This window comes from Bos javanicus, chromosome 3 (assembly GCF_032452875.1).
Source record: "Bos javanicus breed banteng chromosome 3, ARS-OSU_banteng_1.0, whole genome shotgun sequence".
Taxonomy (NCBI): domain Eukaryota; kingdom Metazoa; phylum Chordata; class Mammalia; order Artiodactyla; family Bovidae; genus Bos; species Bos javanicus.
In genome coordinates, this window is record NC_083870.1 from 75222463 (window position 1) to 75247556 (window position 25094).

General features: G+C 33.6%; 1 protein-coding gene across 2 annotated transcripts in view; it reads left to right on the top strand.

The window, feature by feature from the left end:
- The window catches only part of LRRC40 (leucine rich repeat containing 40), a 40865-nt gene extending 16497 nt beyond the window's left edge, over positions 1–24368 (top strand). Inside the window, exons 7-15 of one of the 2 annotated variants that reach the window (XM_061411607.1) lie at positions 1695–1867; positions 6934–7021; positions 7142–7187; positions 9760–9868; positions 13586–13693; positions 14202–14312; positions 16492–16569; positions 19199–19384; positions 21739–24368. In XM_061411607.1, the coding sequence (XP_061267591.1) occupies positions 1695–1867; positions 6934–7021; positions 7142–7187; positions 9760–9868; positions 13586–13693; positions 14202–14312; positions 16492–16569; positions 19199–19384; positions 21739–21844 (1005 nt within the window). In that variant the 3' untranslated portion in view covers positions 21845–24368. The remainder of the gene's footprint in view (positions 1–1694; positions 1868–6933; positions 7022–7141; positions 7188–9759; positions 9869–13585; positions 13694–14201; positions 14313–16491; positions 16570–19198; positions 19385–21738) is intronic. The other variant, XM_061411608.1, reaches the window with a different exon arrangement.
- The last annotated feature ends 726 nt before the right edge of the window (positions 24369–25094 follow it).

Genomic DNA, 25094 nt, shown 5'->3' on the forward strand with positions numbered 1-25094 from the left:
TGACAACCAATTGAGAGTATCATTAAAGCTGATCGTCTTAAAACTACATGAGAAGTTGTTGATGAACTCATTGTTGACCATTCTACGGTTTTTGTCATTTGAAGCAAATTGGAAAGGTGAAAAAGTTCAGTAAGTGGATGCCTTATGAGCTGACTGAAAATCAAAAAAATCATCTTTTTGAAGTGTCTTCTCTTATTCTGTGCAACAATGAATCATTTCTTGATCAGATTGTGACTTTTGACCAAAAGTGTATTTTATACGACAACCAGCAATGACCAGCTAGGTGGTTGGACCGAGAAGAAGCTCCAGGGCACTTCCAAATCCAAACTTGCACCAGAAAAGGTCATGGTCACTATCTGGTGGTCTGTTGCCTGTCTAATCCACAACAGTTTTCTGAATCCTGGCAAAACCATTACATCTGAGGAGTATGCTCAGCAAATCGATGAGATGCACTGAAAACTGCCCCATCTGCAGTTGGCATTGGTCAACAGAAATGGCCCAATTCCCCATGACAGCGCCTGAATGCACGTCATATAACCAACACTTCAAAAGTTGAATGAATTGGGCTATGAAGTTTTGTCTTATTTGCCATATTCACCTGACATCTTGGCAACCGACTACCACTTCTTCAAGCATCTCGAAAACTTCTTGCAGGGAAAGCACTTTCATAACCAGCAGGATGCAGAAAATGCTTTCCAAGAGTTCATCAAATCCTGAAGCACAGCTTTTTATTCTATAGAAATAAACTTATTTTTTCACTGGCAAAATTGTGTTGATTGCAATGGTCCTATTTTGGTTAATAAAGATGTGTTTGAGCCTGGTTATGAGTTGGACACAACTAAGTGACTGAACAACAGCAAAATAATGATTTAAAATTCACAATCCAAAACCTCAATTACTTTTGTACCAACTTAATAGATGATGAAGCTAACAAAGTAAGTTGGGCCCATAGTGTAGGAAGCCTGGAATACCAGGAAAAAATGTGTGTCTAATTCTTTAAGTTGCCAGTTCATATTTACCTCATCATAAGATCTGTTTAAAATTAATTACTTTTTTTTTTTGGTATTAAGTATATGCATTAACATTGTATTTAAATTTGCCATAGGTTGCTTTCCCTTATGTATACTTTTATGCATTGAGTTTCTTTAAGCAAAATGGTGACAATGATATAAATAACTGAAAAAGTTATCATTTAATAAGGTTAATTATCTGATAATCTTAGATTCTGCTAATGGGAAATCAGTATGTATTACAACATTATTATAAATCATGAATACAAATTTTGAGTAACAAACATTTATTATAATATAAATAACTTTTTAAATATATACTGATTTGTTTTAAAACTTTAGTTTTTCATCAGTATAGCTCTTGGATTTGTATTTTTGTTCTATAAATGTAACTACTAAATCATTTCTCTACCTTGGTTTTTTAAACTTTGAACTTTCTGCTGGATTAAGCCTTTAATTATTTTTAAATTACTAGGAAATTCTTGAAAATTTTGTTTTTTGTTATTTTTCTGTAACTGTAAAATAGCTTAAATATAATTAAAAATTTAAGCAACTTAGTCATTAGAAAATTATGTTTTTTCCATGTGTTTTTCAGTTATTTGAAATTAAGATTTCAGTTTTACTTTCATTATCTAGTGTCAAATTGAATACAAAAATACACATGATTGATCTTTGGTTTTGTAGGAATTACATGTAGGAGAAAACCAGATTGAAATGTTAGGGGCAGAACATCTTAAGCATCTGAACTCTATCCTTGTGCTAGACCTGCGGGATAACAAGTTAAAATCTGTTCCAGATGAAATTACACTCCTGCAGTCTTTGGAAAGACTTGATCTAAGCAACAATGATATTAGTAGGTAAGTTTAAGAAGGAATGATATGAAATCATGTCTGTATTTGATTATAATTCATTGGTTAAAACATGCAGAGATCTTTTTTATAAGTTGAGTTCAATAAATGTTTATTTAGCAGGTGTCATGTGCAGACCTACAAAGGGTAATTAGATTTTGTTCTTGGCAGCAAGCTTAAAACACTAATGGAATCAGTTGTATTTACAAGTGACTCCTGCGGAGCTCAGTTGGTAAAGCATCTGCCTGCAACGCGGGAGACCTGGGTTCAATTCCTGGCTTGGGATATCCGCCTGGAGAATGTAATGGCAACCCACTCCAGTATTCTTGTGTGGAGAATCCCACGGACAGAGAAGCGTGGACGGGCTACAGTACATGGGATTGTAAGAGTTGGACATGACTTAGTGCTATTTTTCTTTCATTTCTTTCTAAACCACTAGAATGTGAACTCGAGGATGGGTAGGTTTATATCTCTTTCACTGCTCTAACTTCTGTGTCAGTGCCTGGGTTCATGGAAGCTGCCTGATAAATATTTGTTGAATGTGTTAAATGACTATAAAACTATGGGAAAGATATGAAATACTTTGGGGACTTAAAGATGATACAGGGATCACAATTTATTGAGAAAAGTCAGGGCAGACTTTGTGTAAGAAGTAAAATTTTTAGATGATGTTATAGAACTGGGACCAGAGTGAAGCAGGTTAATTGCCTAGAGCACAGAATTTAAAAATTTACTCAGTGGGGCATGCCTCACTCTAGTTGAGACATCCATCTTTCAAGGATGACCGCAGTTTTCAGGTTCATATGTACGGTGGTCAGAATGACTCACTTAGCAGGAGAAAACTACAAACAAAGCTCTGAAAGTTTACAAAATAAATTATAGGTATATGTTCAGAGGACAGTGAGGAATCAGGTTTGGTAGGGTACATGTAGTGAGGTACTTAGGTCTTGAAAGATAAACTGAAGCCATGTGAAAGAGGTCCTTGAAATCCCTATGAAGAGTCAGTTTTCATTGGTTAAGAGATGGAGAGATTAAAAGCAAAACTAACTTGATTGTAACCTTGTAAGTTGATGATGATAGTGGGTTGAATGCTTTGGATAGGAGTGGGTTTATAGATGGGAATTCTAAATAAGTTCTATTAGATTAATGTAGTAATAATTAACTTGAATAGGCACACTTAGTATGTCCAGTTTACTGTGTTGACAGCTTTTTAGATTCCTCTCATGTAATAAGGACCTAAACTGTAGTGATAATGAGAATGGAAAGACAAGGAAAAATGTGAGAGGTGTGATGAGTTAGATTGAGTATTTAGCAATTGATTGTGATGGAGAGGCAGAGGAAGAGGGTAGTGAGCAAAGTTTTAAAAGCGTATAAAACCATAATATTTAGAGATGGAATTACTTTACAGATATATAAAAAATAAAACTCAGACTTACTTAGGGTTGTAAACCTGTTAGGTGTCTGCAGTTTTGTATTTGGATGTCAGAAACCTGTTTTGTTATGAACAGGGAAAAGGTTAAGCAAGGTAGACTTTCTTGGTTTATATTTCAGTAACTTACTTTAAAAAGCCAGAATTGTTTTCACAGTGTACATATGGCATATGGTACATCTTGACCATCAATTTGAGTACTTGGACAGTGACCATTCTTTTCAATCACTTCTATTTATGACATAATAAGTGAACGGATATTTCTAAAAGTACTTATAACTAATGAAAGAATTGCTTGCCTCATAAATATTGACATGTATGCTTTTCCCCATGTTAGTCACTCAGTTGTGTCTGACTCTGTAACCTTATGGACTGTAGCCCACCAGTCTCCTCTGTCCATGGAATTTTTCAGGCAAGGAATACTGGAGTGGGTTGCCATTTCCTTCTTCAGGGGATCTTCCTGACTGAGGGATCGAACCCACATTTTCTGTGTCTTTTGCATTGTAGGCAGATTCTTTACCATCTGAGCCACCAGGGAGTTACCTTTCTCCCCATAGTAGTTTTATTATGGCTACTAGTAATATGTAAAAACAGTAGAAGGGAAATATTTAAAATAAAAATGATGATAAATACTATTTAAGTAATCAGTACAAATATTTCTGATATGTATATTTCTCTTTCTCCAGAGCTCTGGATATAAAGTGTGTATGTATCACAGGGCCTAGAACATAATGAAGCTAGTAAATATTTTCTTTACTTTCATCTAACCTCATACTTCCTAGACATTACTACTACTACTACTACCAAGTCACTTCAGTCGTGTCCGACTCTGTGCGACCCCATAGACGGCAGCCCACCAGGCTCCGCCGTCCCTGGGATTCTCCAGGCAAGAACACTGGAGTGGGTTGCCATGTCCTTCTCCAATGCATGAAAATGAAAAGTGAAAGTGAAGTCGCTCAGTCGTGTCCAACCCTCAGCGACCCCATGGACTGCAGCCTTCCAGGCTCCTCCGTCCATGGGATTTTCTAGGCAAGAGAACTGGAGTGGGGTACCATTGCCTTCTTTGTCCTAGACATTAAGACCATTCTTTTCATTTTGTACCCCTCCAGAATCTCCTTTAACAACATTGATTCCTTACAATGCTACCAGAGTAGTTTTTATAAAATACAAGTTATCAGCTTTTTCTTCAACTAAAAAACTGATGGTTCTCCATTGTTAGGGCACTTTTTCCTAAATATGACTATGTATTAGAACCACAAGAAAAGCTTTAAGAAGAAAATGCAGATACAGAGACAGTAGTGAATTAGAATCTTTAGCAGTGGGACCTTAGAATTGCTTTGGTTTTGTTTTTTAAAGTTCCTGAGAGATTTTCATACATTTGGTTTTCTAACCAACAATTAGGAATCACTGTCTTGCAAGATAAAGTCCAGGATTTTTAGCATAATAGTCAAGTACATCTCACAGTCAGATTTCATCATTCTCTCTTTTTCATCTTTCAGTCCCACAAGTATCTTATGACTACATTGAACTGTAAATATGCTGACTTTTTCTTTCTTCATTTTCTTTACCTTAGAATGCCCTTTTCCTGCTTGACTCCCTAATGGAATTCTATTCTTTTAGGTCCAAATCCAGGCTTTGCTACTTCCTTCTCCCTTTAGTCCTTTTTCTAATTTCTACTTCCCTAGTCTGAAAGCAGCTTTACTTGTTTAGCATGTATCTAATTTTATATATATATATATATATATATATATATATGAAATAGTTTAATGAGTTTTGACAACGGTATGTATTGGTGTAATTCACTGTCACCGTAGTGAACGTTTCTGTTTTCCTAAAGTCTCTTCATACCCTTTGCAGTCAATCCACTTTTCATACACTCAACCCCTGGCAACCACTGATGAGCTCTGTCACTGGACTTTTCTTTTTTTAAGTACCATATGAATGAAGTCACAGCATATAGTTTTTATGCTTTCTTTCACGTAGTATAACGCTTCTGTGATTGATTCGTGTGGTTTTTGTCTTAGTAATTTATTCATTTTTATTGCCGAGTGTTATTGCGTTATACAGATATGCCACAATTTTTTCATCTCTTCAGTAGTTAGTTGTTGGATGTTTGGATTGCTCTCAATTTTCTGACTGTTGTGAACATTCATGTAAGTCTCTATTGGACATAATTTTCATTTTTCCTGAGTAAATATGTAGGAGTGGGATTGCTTAGTTGTACGGTAAATGTGTGTTTGAAAAAACTCCCACTTACCAAAGTGGCTGTGCTATTTTACATGCTCACCAGCAACATATGATAATTCCTATATTTTGGTTAGCCAAAATGTGTCCTTTTATGTGTCCTTTTCTTTTGTTCATCTGAAAAGTTTTTAAGGGAAAGGACCTTGATATCCCTACAACAATTCCTAGTATATTATAGATGCTTAATAAATTTTGAGATTTAATGTTTATGTATATCAACAGGTTTTATCTTGTGTACCAAAAAAAAAAAAAAAATGACTTTCCTTTTTGAATGAAAATCTGAAGTATATGATTAAAAATTATTCTTTATGATTTTTTCATTTAGGAATTTTTTTATTTGCTAACATTTACTTTTTAGCACTGTCTCAGTTCAGTTCAGTCGCTCAATTGTGTCCAACTCTTTGCAACCCCATGGACTGCAGCATGCCAGGCCTTCCTGTCCATCACCAACTACTATAGTTTACTCAAACTCATGTCCATAGAGGCGGTGATGCCATCCAACCATCTCATCCTCTGTCGTCCCCTTCTCCTCCTGCCTTCAATCTTTCCCAGCATCAGGGTCTTTTCTAATGAGTCAGTTCTTCACATCAGGTGGCCAAAGTATTGGAGTTTCAGCTTCAGCATCAGTCCTTCCAATGAACACTCAGGACTGATATCCTTTAGGATGGACTGGTTGGATCTCCTTGCTGTCGAAGGGACTCTCGACAGTCTTCTCCAACACCACAGTTCAAAAGCATCAATTCTTCAGCTTTCAGCTTTCTTTATAGTCCAAATCTCACATCCATACATGACAACTGGAAAAACCACAGCTTTGACTAGACGGACCTTTGTTGGCAAAGTAATGTCTCTGCTTTTTAAAATGCTGTCTAGGTCGGTCATAACTTTCCTTCCGAGGAGCAAGCATCTTTTAATTTCATGGCTACGGTCACCATCTGCAGTGATTTTATAGCCCCGAAAAAAGAAGTCTGTCACTGTTTTCATTGTTTCTCCATCTATTTGCCATGAAGTGATGAAACCAGATGCCATGATCTTAGTTTTCTGAGTGTTGAGTTTTAAGTCAGCTTTTTCACTCTCATCTTTCATTTTCATCAAGAGGCTCTTTAGTTCTTCTTTGCTTTCTGCCATAAGAGTGGTACTGTCTGTAATTTAGGAAATATTTTATAGCTCACATTCTTTTTCTAATAATCCTAATATGACAGTATTGAAACAATTCTTATTTTTTTTAAACATGTTTGGCATTTATCTTGAAAGGAAATATTTTAGGCCTGAATTAACTTGGGTTTTCTTTGACACTATTTTATGATGTAAAGCTTGTCATATGTTGTTTGTTTTACAATCAACTACTTGGTTGAATTATACTTATCCCGAATGTTTTCCTTTAAATCTATTTAATCTTTTATAGTCTGCCCTGTTCATTGGGAAGACTTCATTTGAAATTCCTGGCACTTGAAGGAAATCCTTTGAGAACCATTCGAAGAGAAATTATAAATGTAAGCATATTTAGAATTCAGCTCTTGTTTTTAAACTTGATATTGAAACATACACATGATGTATTAATATAAAACTGCAATGTATGTCTGGTGAATACGTTTTTATCCCCCTCTTTTCAGAAAGGAACCCAAGAAGTCTTAAAATACCTACGAAGCAAGATTAAAGGTACTCTTCTATTTTCTCCCATATTTTAAAAGATAACGTGAAAAGTGGTGAAGTGTTAATCGTATATAAATTTGCATATAGTTTTAATATAAATATTTAGAGGAAATGGCCCCTGGTGGATGTGGCTCTGATCTGAATCCATGAGACCATAATATGCTGAAATTATGAAAACACTCTTACATTCACAGTAATACTGTTCTGTCCGTAATCTCTGAGTTGAGTTTTAGGGTACCAGTTAGAAATTAGAATAAAGATTCTGGCAGCACCTATGCTTTACCTTTGTAAAAGAACAAAACTTGACTATTACTGTATAAAATAAGGATTCTTTTGACTGGGAAGTATATTAACAGATTTGAATAATGATGTTGAGCATCATGTGCTTATTAGCCATTTGTACACCTTTGGTGAAATATCTTGAGTTCTTTTGCCCAGTTTTTAATTTTTTAATTGTTGATGTAATAATTCTTTATGTATTCTAGGTATAAGTCTCTTGTCAGATATACAATTTGGAAATGTTTTCTAGGCATCTGTGTTGTCTTTTCATTTTCTCAATAGTGTCCTTTGAAACACAAGTTTTTTTTTTAATTTTAATAGTCATTTTCTTTTTTTGCTAATGCTTTTTGTTTCATATCTAAAATTTCTTTGCAAAATCCTGTTTTATGAAGATTTTCTACTTTTTTTTCTTCTAAGAGGTTTATACTTCTGCTCTTACATTCATGTCTTTGATCCACTGTGAATTAATTTTTACAAATGCTATGAGATAAGGGTCCACTTTCATTCTTTCCACTTACATTCTTTTGCATGTGATTATGCAGTTTCTGTGTACCATTTGTTGAAAAGTCAGCTTTTCTCATTGAATAGTATTGGCATTGTTTTTGTTGAATATCAGTTAACCATGAATGTAGGGTTCATTTTAGACTCACAAGTTTATTCCATTGATCTTTATTCCTATCTTGTGCCAGTACTACAGTATATTGGTTACCACTGCTTTGTAATAAATTTTGAAATTGGAAGGTGTATAAGTCCTCCTGCTTTATTCTTCTTTTAAAATGGTTTGTTTTGACTGTTCTGGGTTTTTTTTTGCAATATCATAAACATTTTAGAATCTGCTTGTTAATTTCTACAAAGAAGTAAGTTATCATTCTGATAGGGATTGCATTGAATCTGGATCCATTTATGGAATATTACTATCTTGGTTTTTTTAATCAAAAAGGCAATAAATGTACAAGAAAATATAGTGCAAAGTAAATCTGTTTCTCACATTAGTGTCCCCCCCCGCAACAGACAATTGCCTTCCTCTTTACATTCTCTTTGATGCTGATTATTAAAAGTAGCTCTTTGGAAAGTATTGAGAATATTCTATTTTAATATATAATCATGCTAATATAAATGTACATTTAAAAATAACACTGGGTTTTGTTGCTGGTTTAATACTGCCTCTGCAGATGTAATTTGGCAGTATATATTACATATTCTTTGAAGTGGCATAGCCAGACTGCTCGGGAACTTCTAAACAGCAAAGCATTTCTCTTGAAATCAGTGTTGTCCTCTGTGTCTTTTATCTCTATTCGATAGTCTGTCATTTATTATGTTACTTATGTAAATAAAGTATTTATATGGATGTATTTGTGTGGAAAAATAGTTTAATAATTATTGACTAATGAATGTCTGAGGAGCTTAAGGCAAGAGAAATATACTTAGTATCATTCAACAAGTTTCATTAAATGCCTGCTGGGTTGAGAAAAGATCAGGGATACTGCTAATTGTTTTTTTAATGTTCTTTCGGCAAGCCTCTGTTCTTAATGTGACTATTAGGACTATTCCATCATTTCCACATTGCTAAAAATTGTCTTATTTTATTTATGTCTAAATGGCTGAAGTCTCTTTCGCCAAAAAATCACAAAGCCATTTCTTTTAATTGTGGATGATTTTTGTTTGTTTTGCTTTTTATGCTGTAAAACATTAAACATTATGTGTTAAACATTAAACAGTCTCTAGAATTTGGTGAAGGAGTTGGTTGTATGTAAATGTGAGTAGGTATGCGTGTTAGGAAATATCTAGTGAAAATACAGTCTTACATTTGCTAGGAAAAATCTTAGTGAATGTAACTAAAGTACCAAAAGCTTACTAGGCTATGCAAATTGCCAGATTTTAAATGATTGGGGATAATCAGCTTCATTGTGTCCTAAACTGAAAAGATAGGCAGATGCCTGTTTGGTAGACATTTTTGGAAAATAGTAGTTTTCCTTTGTTAACAAATTCCTTCGTTGGAAGGAATACTATTTTTGCTTGTCATTGTTTCTTCTGAGACATTGTAGTTACTCTTTATCCTTTCCTACTCCTAAATTTTCTTATGGTAAGATTTATTAAAAGATTTTGAACTTTTTATCTTTTTTCTATTACATAAAGATCAAACTATACTTAGATTTGAGTTATTGGAAATAAAGCATATGAAAAGACATTTTCACCAATAGTATCTAAAAATCATATGTACTATTTTAAAGTACTTTCAGGAATTTTTAAATGACTTTGTAGTATAAATATTAGTTTTATATAACTTTTCTTTTGCCAGATGATGGACCTAGCCAAAATGATTCTGTTATTGAGACTGCCATGACGCTGCCAAGTGAATCTAGAGTCAATGTGCACACCATCATCACATTAAAAATGTTAGACTATAGGTATGTAATTCATTTTCTTAAATGTTGTAAAACACATAGGTAACTTTCAGAAATAATTCTTCAGAAAAAAGGACAGTTGGTGAAGAAGAATTCATCAGAGTGCATTAGTACTTAGAATAATAGCGATTGCAAAAAAAGTGATGAGGTAGAAGCATATACGATGAATTTAAGTCCATTCCTTAGGTGATTTGTATTTATCATGCTTAAGGAGGTCAATATATGGTTAATAGTAAATTTTTTATAATATTTTATAATTGTAAAATACGAGACGCAGTATTGTTTCGTAATAAGATTTTCTGACTCAGTAACCAGCATCCAGAGAAAATTTTATATTGGAGGGAGGTCATATATTGGTAACTAAAAAGTGTAAGTATCATTTACTTAATGAATACCTCAAGCAGACAAAGCTTGAGAGGTTGTACTCTGTTTATATATCTGAATTCAAGTCAAATAATATGTTATAATAATGTGCTCTCAGATCAGATCAGATCAGTCCCTCACTCGTGTCCGACTCTTTGGGACCCATGAATCGCAGCACGCCAGGCCTCCCTGTCCATCACCGACTCCCGGAGTTCACTGAGACTCACATCCATTGAGTCAGTGATGCCATCCAGTCATCCCATCCTCTGTCGTCCCCTTCTTCTCTTGCCCCCAATCCCTCCCAGCGTCAGAGTCTTTTCCAATGAGTCAACTCTTCCCATGAGGTGGCCAAAGTATTGGAGTTTCAGCTTTAGCATCATTCCTTCCAAAGAAATCCCAGGGCTGATCTCCTTCAGAATGGACTGGTTGGATCTCCTTGCAGTCCAAGGGACTCTCAAGAGTCTTCTTCAACACCACAGTTCAAAAGCATCAATTCCTCGGCGCTCAGCCTTCTTCACAGTCCAACTCTCACATCCATACATGACCACAGGAAAAACCATAGCTTTGACTAGACGAACCTTTGTTGGCAAAGTTATGTCTCTGCTTTTGAATATGCTGTCTAGGTTGGTCATAACTTTCCTTCCAAGGAGTAAGCGTCTTTTAATTTCATGGCTGCAGTCACCATCTGCAGTGATTTTGGAGCCCAGAAAAAAAGTTTGACACTGTTTCCACTGTTTCCCCATCTATTTCCCATGAAGTGATGGGACCAGATGCCATGATCTTCGTTTTCTGAATGTTGAGCTTTAAGCCAACTTTTTCACTCTCCACTTTCACTTTCATCAAGAGGCTTTTTAGTTCCTCTTCACTTTCTGCCATAAGGGTGGTGTCATCTGCATATCTGAGGTGATTGATATTTCTCCCTGAGTGGCACATATATTAAACCTGTAACAGTTACAATGTTGGTATGTAAACTGAAGCAGAAGCCTAATGATATTTGTATATTATGGGCATGTGTTTGACTGGAGAAAGAAGATACTTATGCAGAAATTGGAAGTGATTGTCAAGTATTCTTCAGTACTGTCTAAGGCAACAGTGATAAAAACAGCCAGTACAGTCAGAAGTCTTTCAGTGATTAGTTCATGCTTTGGTATTGTATTGAAAAGAGTACATTCTCAAGTTAGATAGTGACAAGGTTTATTCAGTTATCCACAGAATCATCATCAGTTCCTGGCCTCTTTTCCTTAATGTGTAGTATCAGTGGGTACTACCTCCTCAGCAGTCAGGATACAGTCTCCATTTCATATTTACTGTGTTTCATTCACATAGAAATCACTACTCTAAGCCTTCCTTCTTTGACATTGTAATACAAGATAGTACTCATCCATCGTTGTAGTTGTGTCCTTTTCATAGCATACTAGTGTAGTAATTTAGCATGTTCTATTTTACACATAATATACCCATTTATTCTGGAGAAGGAAATGGCAACTCACTCCAGTGTTCTTGCCTGGAGAATCCCAGGGACGGGGGAGCCTGGTGGGCTGCCGTCTATGGTGTCGCACAGAGTCGGACACGACTGAATCGACTTAGCAGCAGCAGCAGCATACCCATTTATTCAGTAGATATTTTTGGAACCTACTAGGTATCAAATTCTATGTTAGGTTTTGTAATATACCAAATGTTCAGACAGACTTGATTCCTGTCTTGGAATTTCTTAGCTTAGAATTCCTTTTATCTCTGGCTTCCACTCCCTCTACTCTGCATGGATATGATTTATTGAGTTTATTGAGTTTCTCGTCTATGCTGAACACTGTGCTACTTTATATATGCTCTTTCTTTTAATTGTTTTAAGCAATCTATAAAGTAGTATTGATACTTTTTTTTTTTTTGGTGGGGTTAATCATTCCCATTCTTTAAAGGCACCGATACCACAAAAGCATAATAAAGGTAGCACTTAAGACCATACATCTTAGATTGTTTTGATTCTAAATTTATTGTAATTTGTTTTCCTTGGAGACTTGAATTGGACAGAAGTATTCTATTTAAAGTATAAATTATTTCCCAATCTTAAGGCATAAATGCCTTCAACTGAAGTTTTTAAAATAGCATAACTCTTCAAACTTTAATTTGGATAAATCAGTTCTCTGTGACTTGAGCAATTCTGATCAAAAAGGTAAAAGTGCTCCATCTGCACAGCAGAAAATGGAACCCAAAAGCAAAAGTGGAAGCATAATGACGGTGAAATTTAGACTTTTTATCTTTCTGTATTATAGTGCTTTTCTCATACAGTTCTCCAGTATCACACATTATATGTAATATTTTTTTCTTGTTCATACAGTTGTTCATTTTTGGAATTCCTCTGAAGATTCTTTTTAGTGGATGAGGTTAGGAATTAAAAATTGTAAAAGAAGAACATAAGCATAATGCCCAATTATAATATCAAATTGTTAAATTTGCAAATGTCAGAGTTCTACTGTACTTTCTTACTAAAATTATATTTTATTGAAAATATAACTGAAAATTTTAATGGAAAAGAAATGTAATGAAATTTAATGAAAAGAAAATGCCTTTAGATTCTAACTTCATAGAACTGAGGTTTAAGGAAGGTAAATTAACAAAGTATATTAATGAAAGAACCAGAAATAGTTTAGTCCAAGGCCATAACCCTGTGTACTTTGTCACATGCTAAGTGAGGGAGAAGCTGTTTAGGTTATGAGAAAACTAGTTTAGTATCGTGTTGAACTTTTAAAAATTGGTTGTTGTCTGCAGTTAACTCTGTATCCAAAGAAAGTTGACAGCTAAACTCTATTAAGAGATTTTTAAGACAGGAGGTGAGATAGTTTTTAAAATTAAAGATTTAGGGTACAGGAATCCCAAATACTGTTCCTTCACTGTTATGACTCTTGGACATCTTAGACTTCAAAGGTATCTGTTTTTGTTCATATTGAGTTTATGACTGTGAGTTTATGTCACACCAAAGGTGTGACACAAGGTGTTATGACACAATAGGGTGTCTGAATTCCTAACATTTTGTGAGTTGGTAGGTTTTTGTGGTATTCTTTACAGAGCTTCATAATAAACTACCTTGAAAAATCTCCTTATGAAATCTTTAAAGGCCTTTAAAATGAACAGCAATAATCATGTCTTTCCAGATTGCTAAGAATGATGCACTTTTTAAAAAAATGGTTTGTTTGGTTGCACCAGGTTTTAGTTTAGGCTCTCTGGATCTTCAGTCTTAGTTGGGGCATGCAGGATCTAGTTCCATGACCAGGGCCCACTGCATTGGGACCGTGGAGTCTTAGGCACTGGACCACGAGGGAAGTCCCAGAATGATGCATCTTTAAACCATTTTTCATTTAGTGATAAACAGACAGCTTTGATTCCTGATGAAGTGTTTGATGCGGTAAAAAGTAACATTATCACTTCGATTAACTTCAGTAAGAATCAGCTGTGTGAAATTCCCAAAAGGTAAGAACTGTTCATGATGCTATTTCTATTAAGCTGTGACTCATTCTCAGTTGTACTTGCAGCTTAGTTGCAATAATAATTATTTTTAATAGTTTTTTACTTAGGAAGTATACGTAAAATACCTTACATTGTTAATATTTGAGGGATTTGGTAAAATTTACTTAAGTATTTCCTGAGATAGGAATTAATAAAGTATTGCCTAGATTTTGGCGGGAAGTGCAGTGAGTCCATAATTAGTTTAAACAGACTGAATGGTTTCTTAAACTTCAACATACATTTAAAGTCCAATAGAAATTCCTGGACAGATAATATTACAGCTGTTTTTAAAAATCTGTTTTTATCAGTTACACATCCAAACTGACTGGGATTTTTTGTGAGAAAAGTAAAAGTTACAGAAAATCTTAATTAGCAAAAATAATATAAGCTCTTTTTCTCTATGGTCAGCTTGTAGTTTTAAAGTTTTGACAGTGAATTCAAGTATTAATATTTAAAATTATTATTGTTTCAGGATTGTGGAACTGAAGGAAATGGTTTCTGATGTCAATCTCAGTTTTAATAAGCTTTCCTTTATATCCTTGGAATTATGTACACTTCAAAAATTGACTTTTTTAGATCTCAGGTATTTATTGATACTATTGCTTCCCTTTTTTAATAATAATTTGTATTTTACCTGATTTTTGCCCTTTCCCTCATGTTTTCCTAAGAAACAAAATTGGTCTTTATTAATAAAATTTTAGGAGTAATCTAAAAGTAAGCATTTAGGAAATAGTTTAATCAGATGTCATTTGAAGTTATGTGATAAGACAATTATTTAAAATATTAGGAAATACACTTTATTAGAGTCATACTTAAGCAAAATTAAAATAGCACATGGAAAGTATTTACTTCATATTGCTTTTTTCTTTTTTAACATAAAACTGTCCAAATGCTATGCTGGCACAATAGCTAGCATGACTTTATCATAAAAACAACCTATTTGGTTTCAAAATATATTAACCACACAAGGCAAGATAACACTATGATTGATAGCAAAAATAAAGGAAACTATTTAAGGCTCTACAGAGGTAATAGGAAGTTTAATTTAAATATGTCCTAAGTTTAAGTGACAGGATCAGAAGTGTCACAGGTTTTTGAGGGTGATAATAGGTATTTCAGGGTCAGATAGTCATTTATTTTCTTAGGCTTTAAAGCTTGGTTTGTGAAGTATATTTCTATTACCTGGGCTTCTGACTTCTCATGTATGTTGTTACTAGGTGTGGTTTTAGTTTATTAAAATGTACCTGCTCTTGCTCCACTCACACAATAGTTAAATTACAATAAGCTAATTATATCTGTTCGAAGATTTAGTCTTCATACAGAGACAAAAATTTTTTCCTTACGCAGTTAAAACAAGTATATTAGCATGTATGCTCTTGCTAAATGTGGAATTATTTCTATTTTCCACGGACAGTTACACTGGCAAAACAGTTTAAAAGCACATTTTAGTTCAGTATCAAATGGAGCAGTGAGGATGAATCCCTGCTCCAGTGCTGCTGACTTTATTTCTTTTCATCCCATCCTTGTGTGTGTGTGTGTCTATCGATGTGTGTGCCTCTGTCTATAACTGTACCTGGAAATTTCTAATTAAGTGACTAAAATATGCTTTTATGTTTGATATCAGTATGTATAAGACTCTAGGAGAAGATATAGACCATCAGTTGGTATTCAGCATGGATTAATAAAGACAATAATGGAGAAAAATACAGAGAAAAGAAAAAAGGACATATGTTGAGTTGTACAAAGTATGGCATATTAATATATTAGGCTTCACTTCTGAATGCAAAAATATAGGTTAGAGAAAATTACTCAGTGTGATAGATAATCATCTAGTTGGAGATAATTTTCTCACAAATGTTTTCTATTGGTAGTTTTGGGGCTTCTCTCTGGTGGGTCAGTGGTAGAGAATCCACCTGTGGATTCGACAGATGCAGGAGATGAGCATTCAGTCTCTGGGTTGGGAAGATCCCCTGGAGAAAGAAATGGTAACCCACTCTAGTATTCTTGCTTGGAAAATCCCATGGACAGAGAAGCCTGGTGAGCTACAGTCCGTGGGGTCACAAAGAGTAGGACATGACTTAGCAACCAAATGTTGCTATGACCTCTAGAATATTTCTACCTTCTTGTTAACCTTCTAAATTTTTTCCGAGATCATTTTAGTGGTAAATGAGATTCCCTTTACTTCTGTGTTCTGTTGTAAGATCTTGAAAAGTTACACATTGTGCAAATTAAAATTCTAAACTAAAAGTAGAAATAGTCTTCCTTAATACTTATATAGTAGAAAACTCTAAGTTTCTAAATATACAGAATCTCTTTGCATTTCTGTTTCCTCTTTTTATGTAATTTTTCAGTTATTCTTCAATTATTCTATATATGAAATATTTGTATTAATCAAATACATAGAATACTTGTGATGTCAAATAATATAGTATTTATAGGCATGACCTAAAGGGCTCTGACTGTGGAAAGTATTGCTGATTGCAATTTGAAGTAGATAAGGGATTAGTTTACAGTGTTCATTCTGTTAAATCTATTATTAAAGAGTTGTTTGCATCACCAGTTGGTTGCACTTTGGTATTAGAATTAGGCCCATTGATCAAACACTTAAAGCTGCTGACTGATTCAGAATTCTCAGGACACAGTCTTAATGAAATCAAGAATTGACAAACTGAGCTATATAAATTTTTGTCCGATCAATACTTTAATTATAAATTTGGACAAATTTTCAAATTTTGTAAATCATCTTTTTCTCTCTAATTTAGGAATAATTTTTTAAGTTCTTTGCCTGAAGAAATGGAATCTTTGACAGGGCTACAAACAATCAACCTTTCCTTTAATAGGTAAGAAACATCTTACTCACAATTATTCTGTAGAAAATTTGTAGATCTTCCTAGAGAATACTAGAGATTACTAGAGAATAAAGAGACAAACAAAAAGGCTGTATGCTTTTTCTTCGTTTAAATATCCAGGTTTATTGTCACTTAGTTCCACTTAGAGTTAAAAGTGATGTTGCCTTTTTAGAATTTTCACAACTGATGTCTACATTTTTTTGTTCTTTTTAACTATTTTAAGAAACCTGTAGCCTAGTAGGAAGACAAATATGCAAATAAATAGTTCTTATTGCTATAGAGGAAGCACAGTGCATACATAGGTATTTCCAGAGATTACTTGAAGGTAGAGGAGGTAGCTCTGAAACTGAGGCTTGGAACACACAGGGACATGGCATCCTATGTAGAGCAAGTAGCATGTATTAATGCCCAAGGATATGAGAAAATGATGTGTTTGGGACCCTTCAAGAAGTTTAATATGGCTCAGAACAAAAAGTGATGTAGCAGAAGAGTAGAAGTAACAAATGATATTGGGTGTGTAGCAGTAGCCAGCCCTTTCAGAGCTTTTTATGTTAGTGAAATTTAGATTGTATTTTGTAAACACTAAGATATTATAATAATTAGTGAAAGCGAAAGTTTCTCAGTCGTGTCCGACTCTTTGTGACCCCCATGGGTTGTATAGTCCGTGGAATTCTCCAGGCCAGAATACTGGTGTGGGTAGCCTTTCCCTTCTCCAGGGGATCTTCCTAACCCGGGGATTGAACCCAGGTCCCCCACATTGCAGGCGGATTCTTTACCAGATGAGCCACAAGGGAAGCCCAGTGTAATAATCAAGAATAACTAATTTTTATTGGGAGCTTATTTATTAATATTTATTGTCTGCTGACACTGAGCTAAGTACTTTATGTGTATTACCTGACTTAATCTTCACAAAAGCCCGGCATGGTAGGTTCTGTTACTATGTCCATTTAGAAATTGAGGAGTATAGAGCTGGGATTTGAGCCCAGGTGGTTTGACTCCAGAAGTTAGGCTCTTAACAACTATGTCATATTGTTTCCTATGATGAAAGTTGATTCTGGTAACAATTTAATATAAATAGTAGTGGCTAACATTTATTATATTACAGATACTGTCCCATGACCTTCCTATACCTTCATTTAATCCTTGTAACAAGTATATAATTTTAGTACTGTTATTCATGCTCATTTACAGATAAGAAATCTAAGGCACAGTGATGTTAAAATACTGCCTATTAATTTTTTTCTATCTACTCAATTATTTGTGTTTCTTGAGTATAGGTAATACTTTTGCTGTCATTGTTTAAAAATATAAGTACTTCTCAGATTCTTCTAATTTTTGTGAATTGAACTATCAGTTCTCTATTGATATGAACTATCAGTTCTCTGTTGAGTTGTCTATATCAGGGCCTTCCCTGGTAGCTCAGATGTTAAGAATCTGCCTGCAACGCAGGAGACCCGGGTTCAGTCCCTGGGTTGGGAAGATCCCCTGGAGAAGGAAATGGCAACCCATTCCAGTATTCTTGCCTGGAGAATCCCATGCACAGTGGAGGCTGGAGGGCTACAGTCCACAGGGTTACAGAGTCCGACTCGCCTGAAGTGACTAAGCATGCACTCATGCATTGAGCTATCAATTGCATTGTTAATTCTTTAGGAGCTGGCAAACCTAACCTTAACTTCTGTGTTAACTAGTTAGCTGCATCACTTTTAATTATCTTGTTCATGGTTTGTGGGAGAAGTTGGAGGGACTACTCAAGATGATTTGGTCCATCTGTACTTGTGTTACTGACTCTTCCGTCCCTCTGTAACTTTGGAGCTTCCTTAATGAATTTACCCTTCATTGTAGTTCAGTTTTTTTTAACATCAAGGCAGCAAAGGAAGGGCAGTATGGGGAAGTGAAAAGGCCACCACTATACAGCTCTCCTTCACCACATCCTTCTCTTTTCTAGTTGAGGCAGCAGTTTGCCTCACGTTAAAACCAAGCTAGTTTCTTTTCCCCCAACCCAGGGATCCTGAAGTGTTACTGAGAATTGCTCTGAGAGCCATCAACTTTCCCGTCTCTCTTGTGGCATCTTCAGGGTTACTTTGAATAAGAAGCCAGCAACCTATAGTTGTTTTATAATGTTTTCAAAAACCAAAATGAATATATTTTTGATTGTTGGAAAAATGACTGAATTAGTCATTTTTGAAGCCTAAGTCAAAGCAAAGTATAAATCTCTTTTACTTTAAATATTGGCAGTAATTCTGTTTCATAAGAAATAAAAGTAAACTAAGGAAGAATACCTACGTGGAAACATTTTATAAAGAGCACTTCAGGAAGATTTCCTTGTCTCCTGAAGGAGAAAATAAAAACATGGGGGAATTTACTCAGAACTTTTGTTTGATTTTTTTGTATAGTAAATGGAAACTGCTACAAGTCTGTCCACTTAACGTATATTTCAAGTTTTCCAAAGCTTATCCATTTTTAAGAATTTTCTGAAAAATTTAAGTGCAGAACTTATACCAAATTAAAAAAAAAATAAAAACCTTACATTAAGAAAGCTTTATGTCATTAGATCAAACCTCCATCATCTAGGGGATAATTTTGCCTCTGATTCCTGTTTGTTCTGTTCATATTCTAATAGGTTCAAAATACTACCTGAAGTTTTGTATCGAATTCCCACACTTGAAACAATTTTGATTAGTAATAATCAGGTTGGATCTTTGGACCCTCAGAAAATGAAGACAATGGAAAATCTGATCACATTGGACCTTCAAAATAATGACCTCCTACAGATTCCACCAGAGCTTGGTAACTGTGTGAACTTAAGGTAAGTGCTAAGTTTTTTCATGTATTCAATTGTGGAAGTGTTTTTGTTTCTTTTTGTTTGTTTGTTTTTTGAGGTAGTCTTGCAGGCAAGTTGAAATAAAAAATGTAATGTCCTGTTAAAAATAAAAGGTAACAAAACTCTGAATCCCAATTCTGTTTTCCAAATTTTACCAAATGTATTTTTTAGTTTTGTTTATATAGCATGATACATGTGTAAGTATAGTACACATCTATCATACATGTCAATTGTTTTAGTGATACTTTCTCATCCCTCTGTATGTGTATATAGCATGATATATGTGTAAGTATAGTACACATCTATCATACATGTTGATTGTTTTAGTGATACTTTTCTCATCCCTCTGTATGTGTATAACCTGAAACTACTGCATAAAAACATCAGGGAAATGTCAACTCCTTAGCTGTGCAGATAGGGATTTTTAAAATCTGATTATAGACTACTACCAGTTGTTTCAAGCCCTGCGGGGTCTTTCGTACTCTGTGTTTGCTATTACCTCAGCCTCAAGTGCCTTTACCCTGCTTCTGTCAGTAATCAACCTAATTATCACCTTTGAAAACCTTTCCAAAACTCCAGGCAGAGTTAGTCCCTCCTAAGATTTCCCATCCTGCTTTGTTAGGACTTATTTATATCATTTCTTTTTCCTGTACAAGAGTTATCCCAGTGCCGAGAAAGTGATAAGCACCTAATGAGTACTTGTTAAGTGAATATAAAGGGAATTTGAGACATGAACAGCAAGCCTAGTAGTTAAATAGAATGTGTCAGAAAAATTTAATTATTGAAAACTGCATATAATGGCTTAACATATTTTACTTTACTAGGGCAGCACTGATATCTTTGGTACCTCAATTATTGAATTATAGAAGGCGAGTGAGTTGATTCTTGTTATGTTCCATAAGTGTATTCTATAAAGTCTCTGTGAAAACCAACTTAGCAAATACTGAACCGTTACTCCCTAGGGGAAGCACAGAGTCAGGCTCTTTCAAGCTTCTGGTCACATTTTCATCAACCAATCCACACATAATCTTGTGTTATGTGTGTTTCTGCATTAAGATGCCTTATTTAATATTGTTGATTCATTCATATTGAATTATGGCTAAACAGTGCTATGATTTATGCCTGAATGAAGCTTATCTAACGTGTGTGTTTCCCTGTAAGATACATGACATCCTTCGTGTGCTTAGAAAAACTAGAAATACGTCAGCATTATGCTTGCAGGCTATATTAAACAGCAAAATCACCAAGAAAAAGTACAATAATACAAAAAAAGTCGCACTTAATAGACTATGGAAGGAACACTTGTTTATGGTACGAGAGCTGAAACAAGACAGAGCGTCACCTTTTTTTGTCCTCAGTGTTAAGTGACCCAAATTTTTTGCTGCTCTGTACATGTCCAAAATGATCTTCAAAGTGTCACATGTATTGATTAGGAGGTGACAAATAAATTTTAGTAGCAGGCAAATTAGCAAATTTGGAGTCTATGAGTAATGAAGATTGACTATAATTAACTTTTTTTCTATAAATTAAGAAAATCAGTCTTTTTAAAGACTTAAAAGATTCTTTTAAGAATTCCCGTGGCACACAGATACATTTGAAGATATAATTTAGATCTACTGTATAATATGTTGTGAATCCTTTAACTTTTGTTTATATAAACACTTAAGTTATTGAAAAATAAAAAAAAATCTCTTATAATTTATTTCATTAAATTAATTAAGTAAATCAACCAGCTCTTAGATCTTAAACTGTACTCATTTCAGAACATTTAAATAGGTTTTATAAGTGCATCTGGTCAAGGGAGGAAGTACAAAGACAGACGTGTTAATGTTCCTGGTGTGGATAGGATATATTGACTGTGTTATAGTCTTTGATATGAGTATTTGTCAGTTTGCTCATTCTAGCACGTGTGTAAATATAATTCAACCATTTAGTATATGGTCATTATAAGATTGAGGAGGTGATGGGTAAAATAATGATTCATATCACAGCTCTTCTATTTAATAACTAATCTTGGACAAGTCCTTCTTATCTTCCTGAACTTGTGTTTCCTATTTATAAAATTGAAATATTAATGGTGCCTACATCATAGAATTGTCAAGATCTTTAAGAGAGTCAGTGAATGTAAGTTACTTAGAACCATACCTCTCATGTAATGAGTATTCAATTAATGTTATTTCAGTCATCATTATAGTTACAGTTCTGTTTAAATGCTTAGAATGAAAAGGGACAATTCAAAAAATAATACATATATTTTACTTATGAAATAGTAAATGAAATTAGAAGAAATGCCTCCCTAATGGAAAATGTTAAAATTCTGATTTCTCTCTTTTGTTTAGGACGTTGCTTCTAGATGGAAATCCATTCCGCGTTCCTCGAGCAGCCATCTTAATGAAAGGAACAGCTGCTATTTTGGAATATTTGAGAGACCGAATTCCTACTTAAATTGAAGTCATTACATAGTCTTGGTCATGTTAATTCTTAGACTTCTTAAATTGATAACTAACATTTTTCTAAGGTATTATCTTCATTTATGATGGTGTAACCACGTATTGTGTTCATTTGTTCTAAATGTTTTGCATAAGATTTATGCAAAAAAAAATTCCCTCATTCCCACATAGCAAACAGTTTCTTCAAAAGTGAATTTTTATTTATTATAGTTAAATATTTTTATAATGACAAAGCATTTTTGTAGAGATGGATTTTTTTTCCCATTTCTACTGTGTTACGTATATTATGACCAACTGACTTGAATATGACCATCCAATTTCTATGTTTTCTTTAAACTTATGTTTTAATTTCTAAATTTTCATTGACTATACAATTGAAGTGAATTTTATTTAATACTGCTCTTTGGCATTAAAAAAAAATAAGGCTTTTCATTATCCATGATAAGACTTTTGTGATATGGTTGGTATCAGTATAAGTTTCAAATTAATATTTATTGTCTTGTTTTGTTTTAATATAGTTGAAATGTTTTTTCCTAGTCTTTTTCCCATGTTTCATGAAATCATTTTACCGGGGTTTCTAATGTCACAGAAATGGTTCACAAGATACAGTTATTGGTGGAGAAAATAGTAAAAGTGTTTTAATTGCTCTCACAATTTTGAATTTAAAACTTGATTGGACTTTTTTTTTTTTAAGATGCTTTAGTACTAAGTTTCCATACAACAACCTAGTATTTCTAGATTCAACACATTTAAAGAAATTAGATCTGCATATTTTTCCCTCAGAGTGTGAGCATTTAAATGATACCTTCTGTTCTTTAAAAAAAAAAACTGAAATTTTATTAATTTTATAGATAACAGCAACAGAAAATAAGAGCATATACTGCATAGAAATCTTAAAATGTGTTTTATTTAAATACTAAGCAGGTACTTGTATGTATAATTACTCTGTTGATGTGTTCTGATCTTTCCTTGTTCATTTTTTTTAAATTTCCAAGGTCTTAATTTTTAAATTTGCTAGTAACGTTAATAAGACTAAATTTGTAGTCATGCGGTAATTTTCTAAAAAGTAATTTGTTATAGATGAACCGGATTTAATAAAAATTAAATATAAACATTTGTATTTACACCAAAAATATCAGAAGTAGGCTAGTCAGTCATTATAAAATGTACTATGTGATTCTATTAAGTAACCAATTGATAGATGGTATTAACTAGTTTATATAAATAGATGGGTGGACAGGTAGGTAAGTAGATAATAGATGGATAGATAGCTTTTGGGTGATTGAGACATAATCATATAATGAAAAAAATCATTGCTAATAAAGATAAATACTACATGTTCATTAAAAAGTTACATTTTTCAAATATTGATTACAATGTTTATGTTTTTGGTTTAAAAGAAACATTCCCTTTTCATACAACAACTCTGTTGCTCCCTAAGAAATCAGCTTCCATATTAAACAAAAGACACTTTACAATAAGGTGACATTTTATTATTTATACAATAAAGAGACTTTTATGTTATTCAAAACACTTTTTTAAATACTGAAAAAGTTGAGTACATCAAAGCCGAAAAATGGCTTTGCTATACACTGCACAGCATTATTATAGTCCCTGTATTTTGTATCTGTACAGAAAGCATCTTCAAAATGCATTCTAATCACATTGTACACCTTTACTGTTTAGTGTCAATACATAAAATAAAACTGGAGAATACAGCTTGCATTTGCAAATTAACTGACAAAGTAACTTCATTGATTCAGTAAATTTAAAATATAGATCCATAGGAGTTCTTTGCACATAAAATGAAGCAGCTTTCAAGGTTGTCATGGTCTCATACAGCAAAAAAAAAACCATTAACTACATTCACAATCTATGTTAATAAAGTTGTAAATATGTCTTCATTCAGTTTTTATTTACATCAATATGTAGTTCAACTAAAAAGTACTGTTGTGATACAGTAGTTTTTTTTAACACATACAAAAATGACAATTTTTATATATAATTTAAGCTCAAAATCACAATTATCTCAAAATATTAATTACAACACAGCCATTTCAATTAAACATGTCATGATTTAACTTTTTATAAAATGGTAAAATTTTTTATTAAAGTAAGCAATTTGTTTCGAATTGGCTAGAGTTCACCATGTAGAAAACCTTAAATGGTAAGAGGTGTTTCCAGCCCCTCCCACCCAAATTTGTATACAGCCACCTAAGCTAGCAAAGAGGCAGAAAAGGCCCCAATTTATAAAGATTAAGCCTCTTTTGCTATACTGCCGTGGCTTATTGTTTCTTCCATAAAAGCTTTACAAGGGGAGTGTCAATAAACTATGCAGTGAAATGCATGCATTAATATACAGTATGTCTATGTAAAATGTTAGCATTTAGTACACATTAAAATGTTCACAAAGACTGCAAAAGAAGTCATAAATAAAGAAGCACTTCTAAGATCTACCAATTGCAAATTGTAAACTTGAAAAGTACTTAATAATAAAATGGAATTTCTTTGAACACAGATCCCAATTCAAGTTCTTTCTCTGGCTAAAGGAGCTTTAGTTACTTGGCCTTAAGATGTCACTGTTGTGCTGCACATATGGTAGAGAAATCAGATGTCATAAAAGAGTATGAGCCTAGAGACTGTCTTCATTTTATTAAAACTGTGGCCCAGTGTTGCATCTCTGCTTAGGATTTAGTTTTTAAACTTACAGAAGAGTGAAATATTTCACTAACTGAATTATATGACCTCAAACGAAAAGTGGAAAATGTGTGTGTATGCATGTGTTTAGCATATGGAAAAATATTAAGTAAATAGGTGGAATTAGAGATTCATTATACGATAATAAAAGGATTATGCCCCAAAATAACTGAGGTCAAAAGAAATCAACTATAAAATATTTTAGGAATGAAAGAATTTTCATGGATACTTAAAAATCCTAAAAACATAGTATCTAGTATCCTTTTAATTCTTAAGCCAATTAAAATTTTATCATCATCTTTGTTTAGATTTGCTGTTGTTAATTTAAGATTTCTTCTCTGAATAGAAAGAGACTGTAGTTCATATTATACTTTATTTATATACAGCTGGGTGGGGGCGTGCCCTTAGGTGGTTATAAAGTGGGAAAAATAAAACTACAGTACCTGCAAATCTTTTGCAAGGTTATTTTTGGTGCTCTTTAAAATTTATAAACAGAATTCAGTAGATTTTACCTCTCATTTTCAACTAAGAAAAAATTCCTCTTTCAT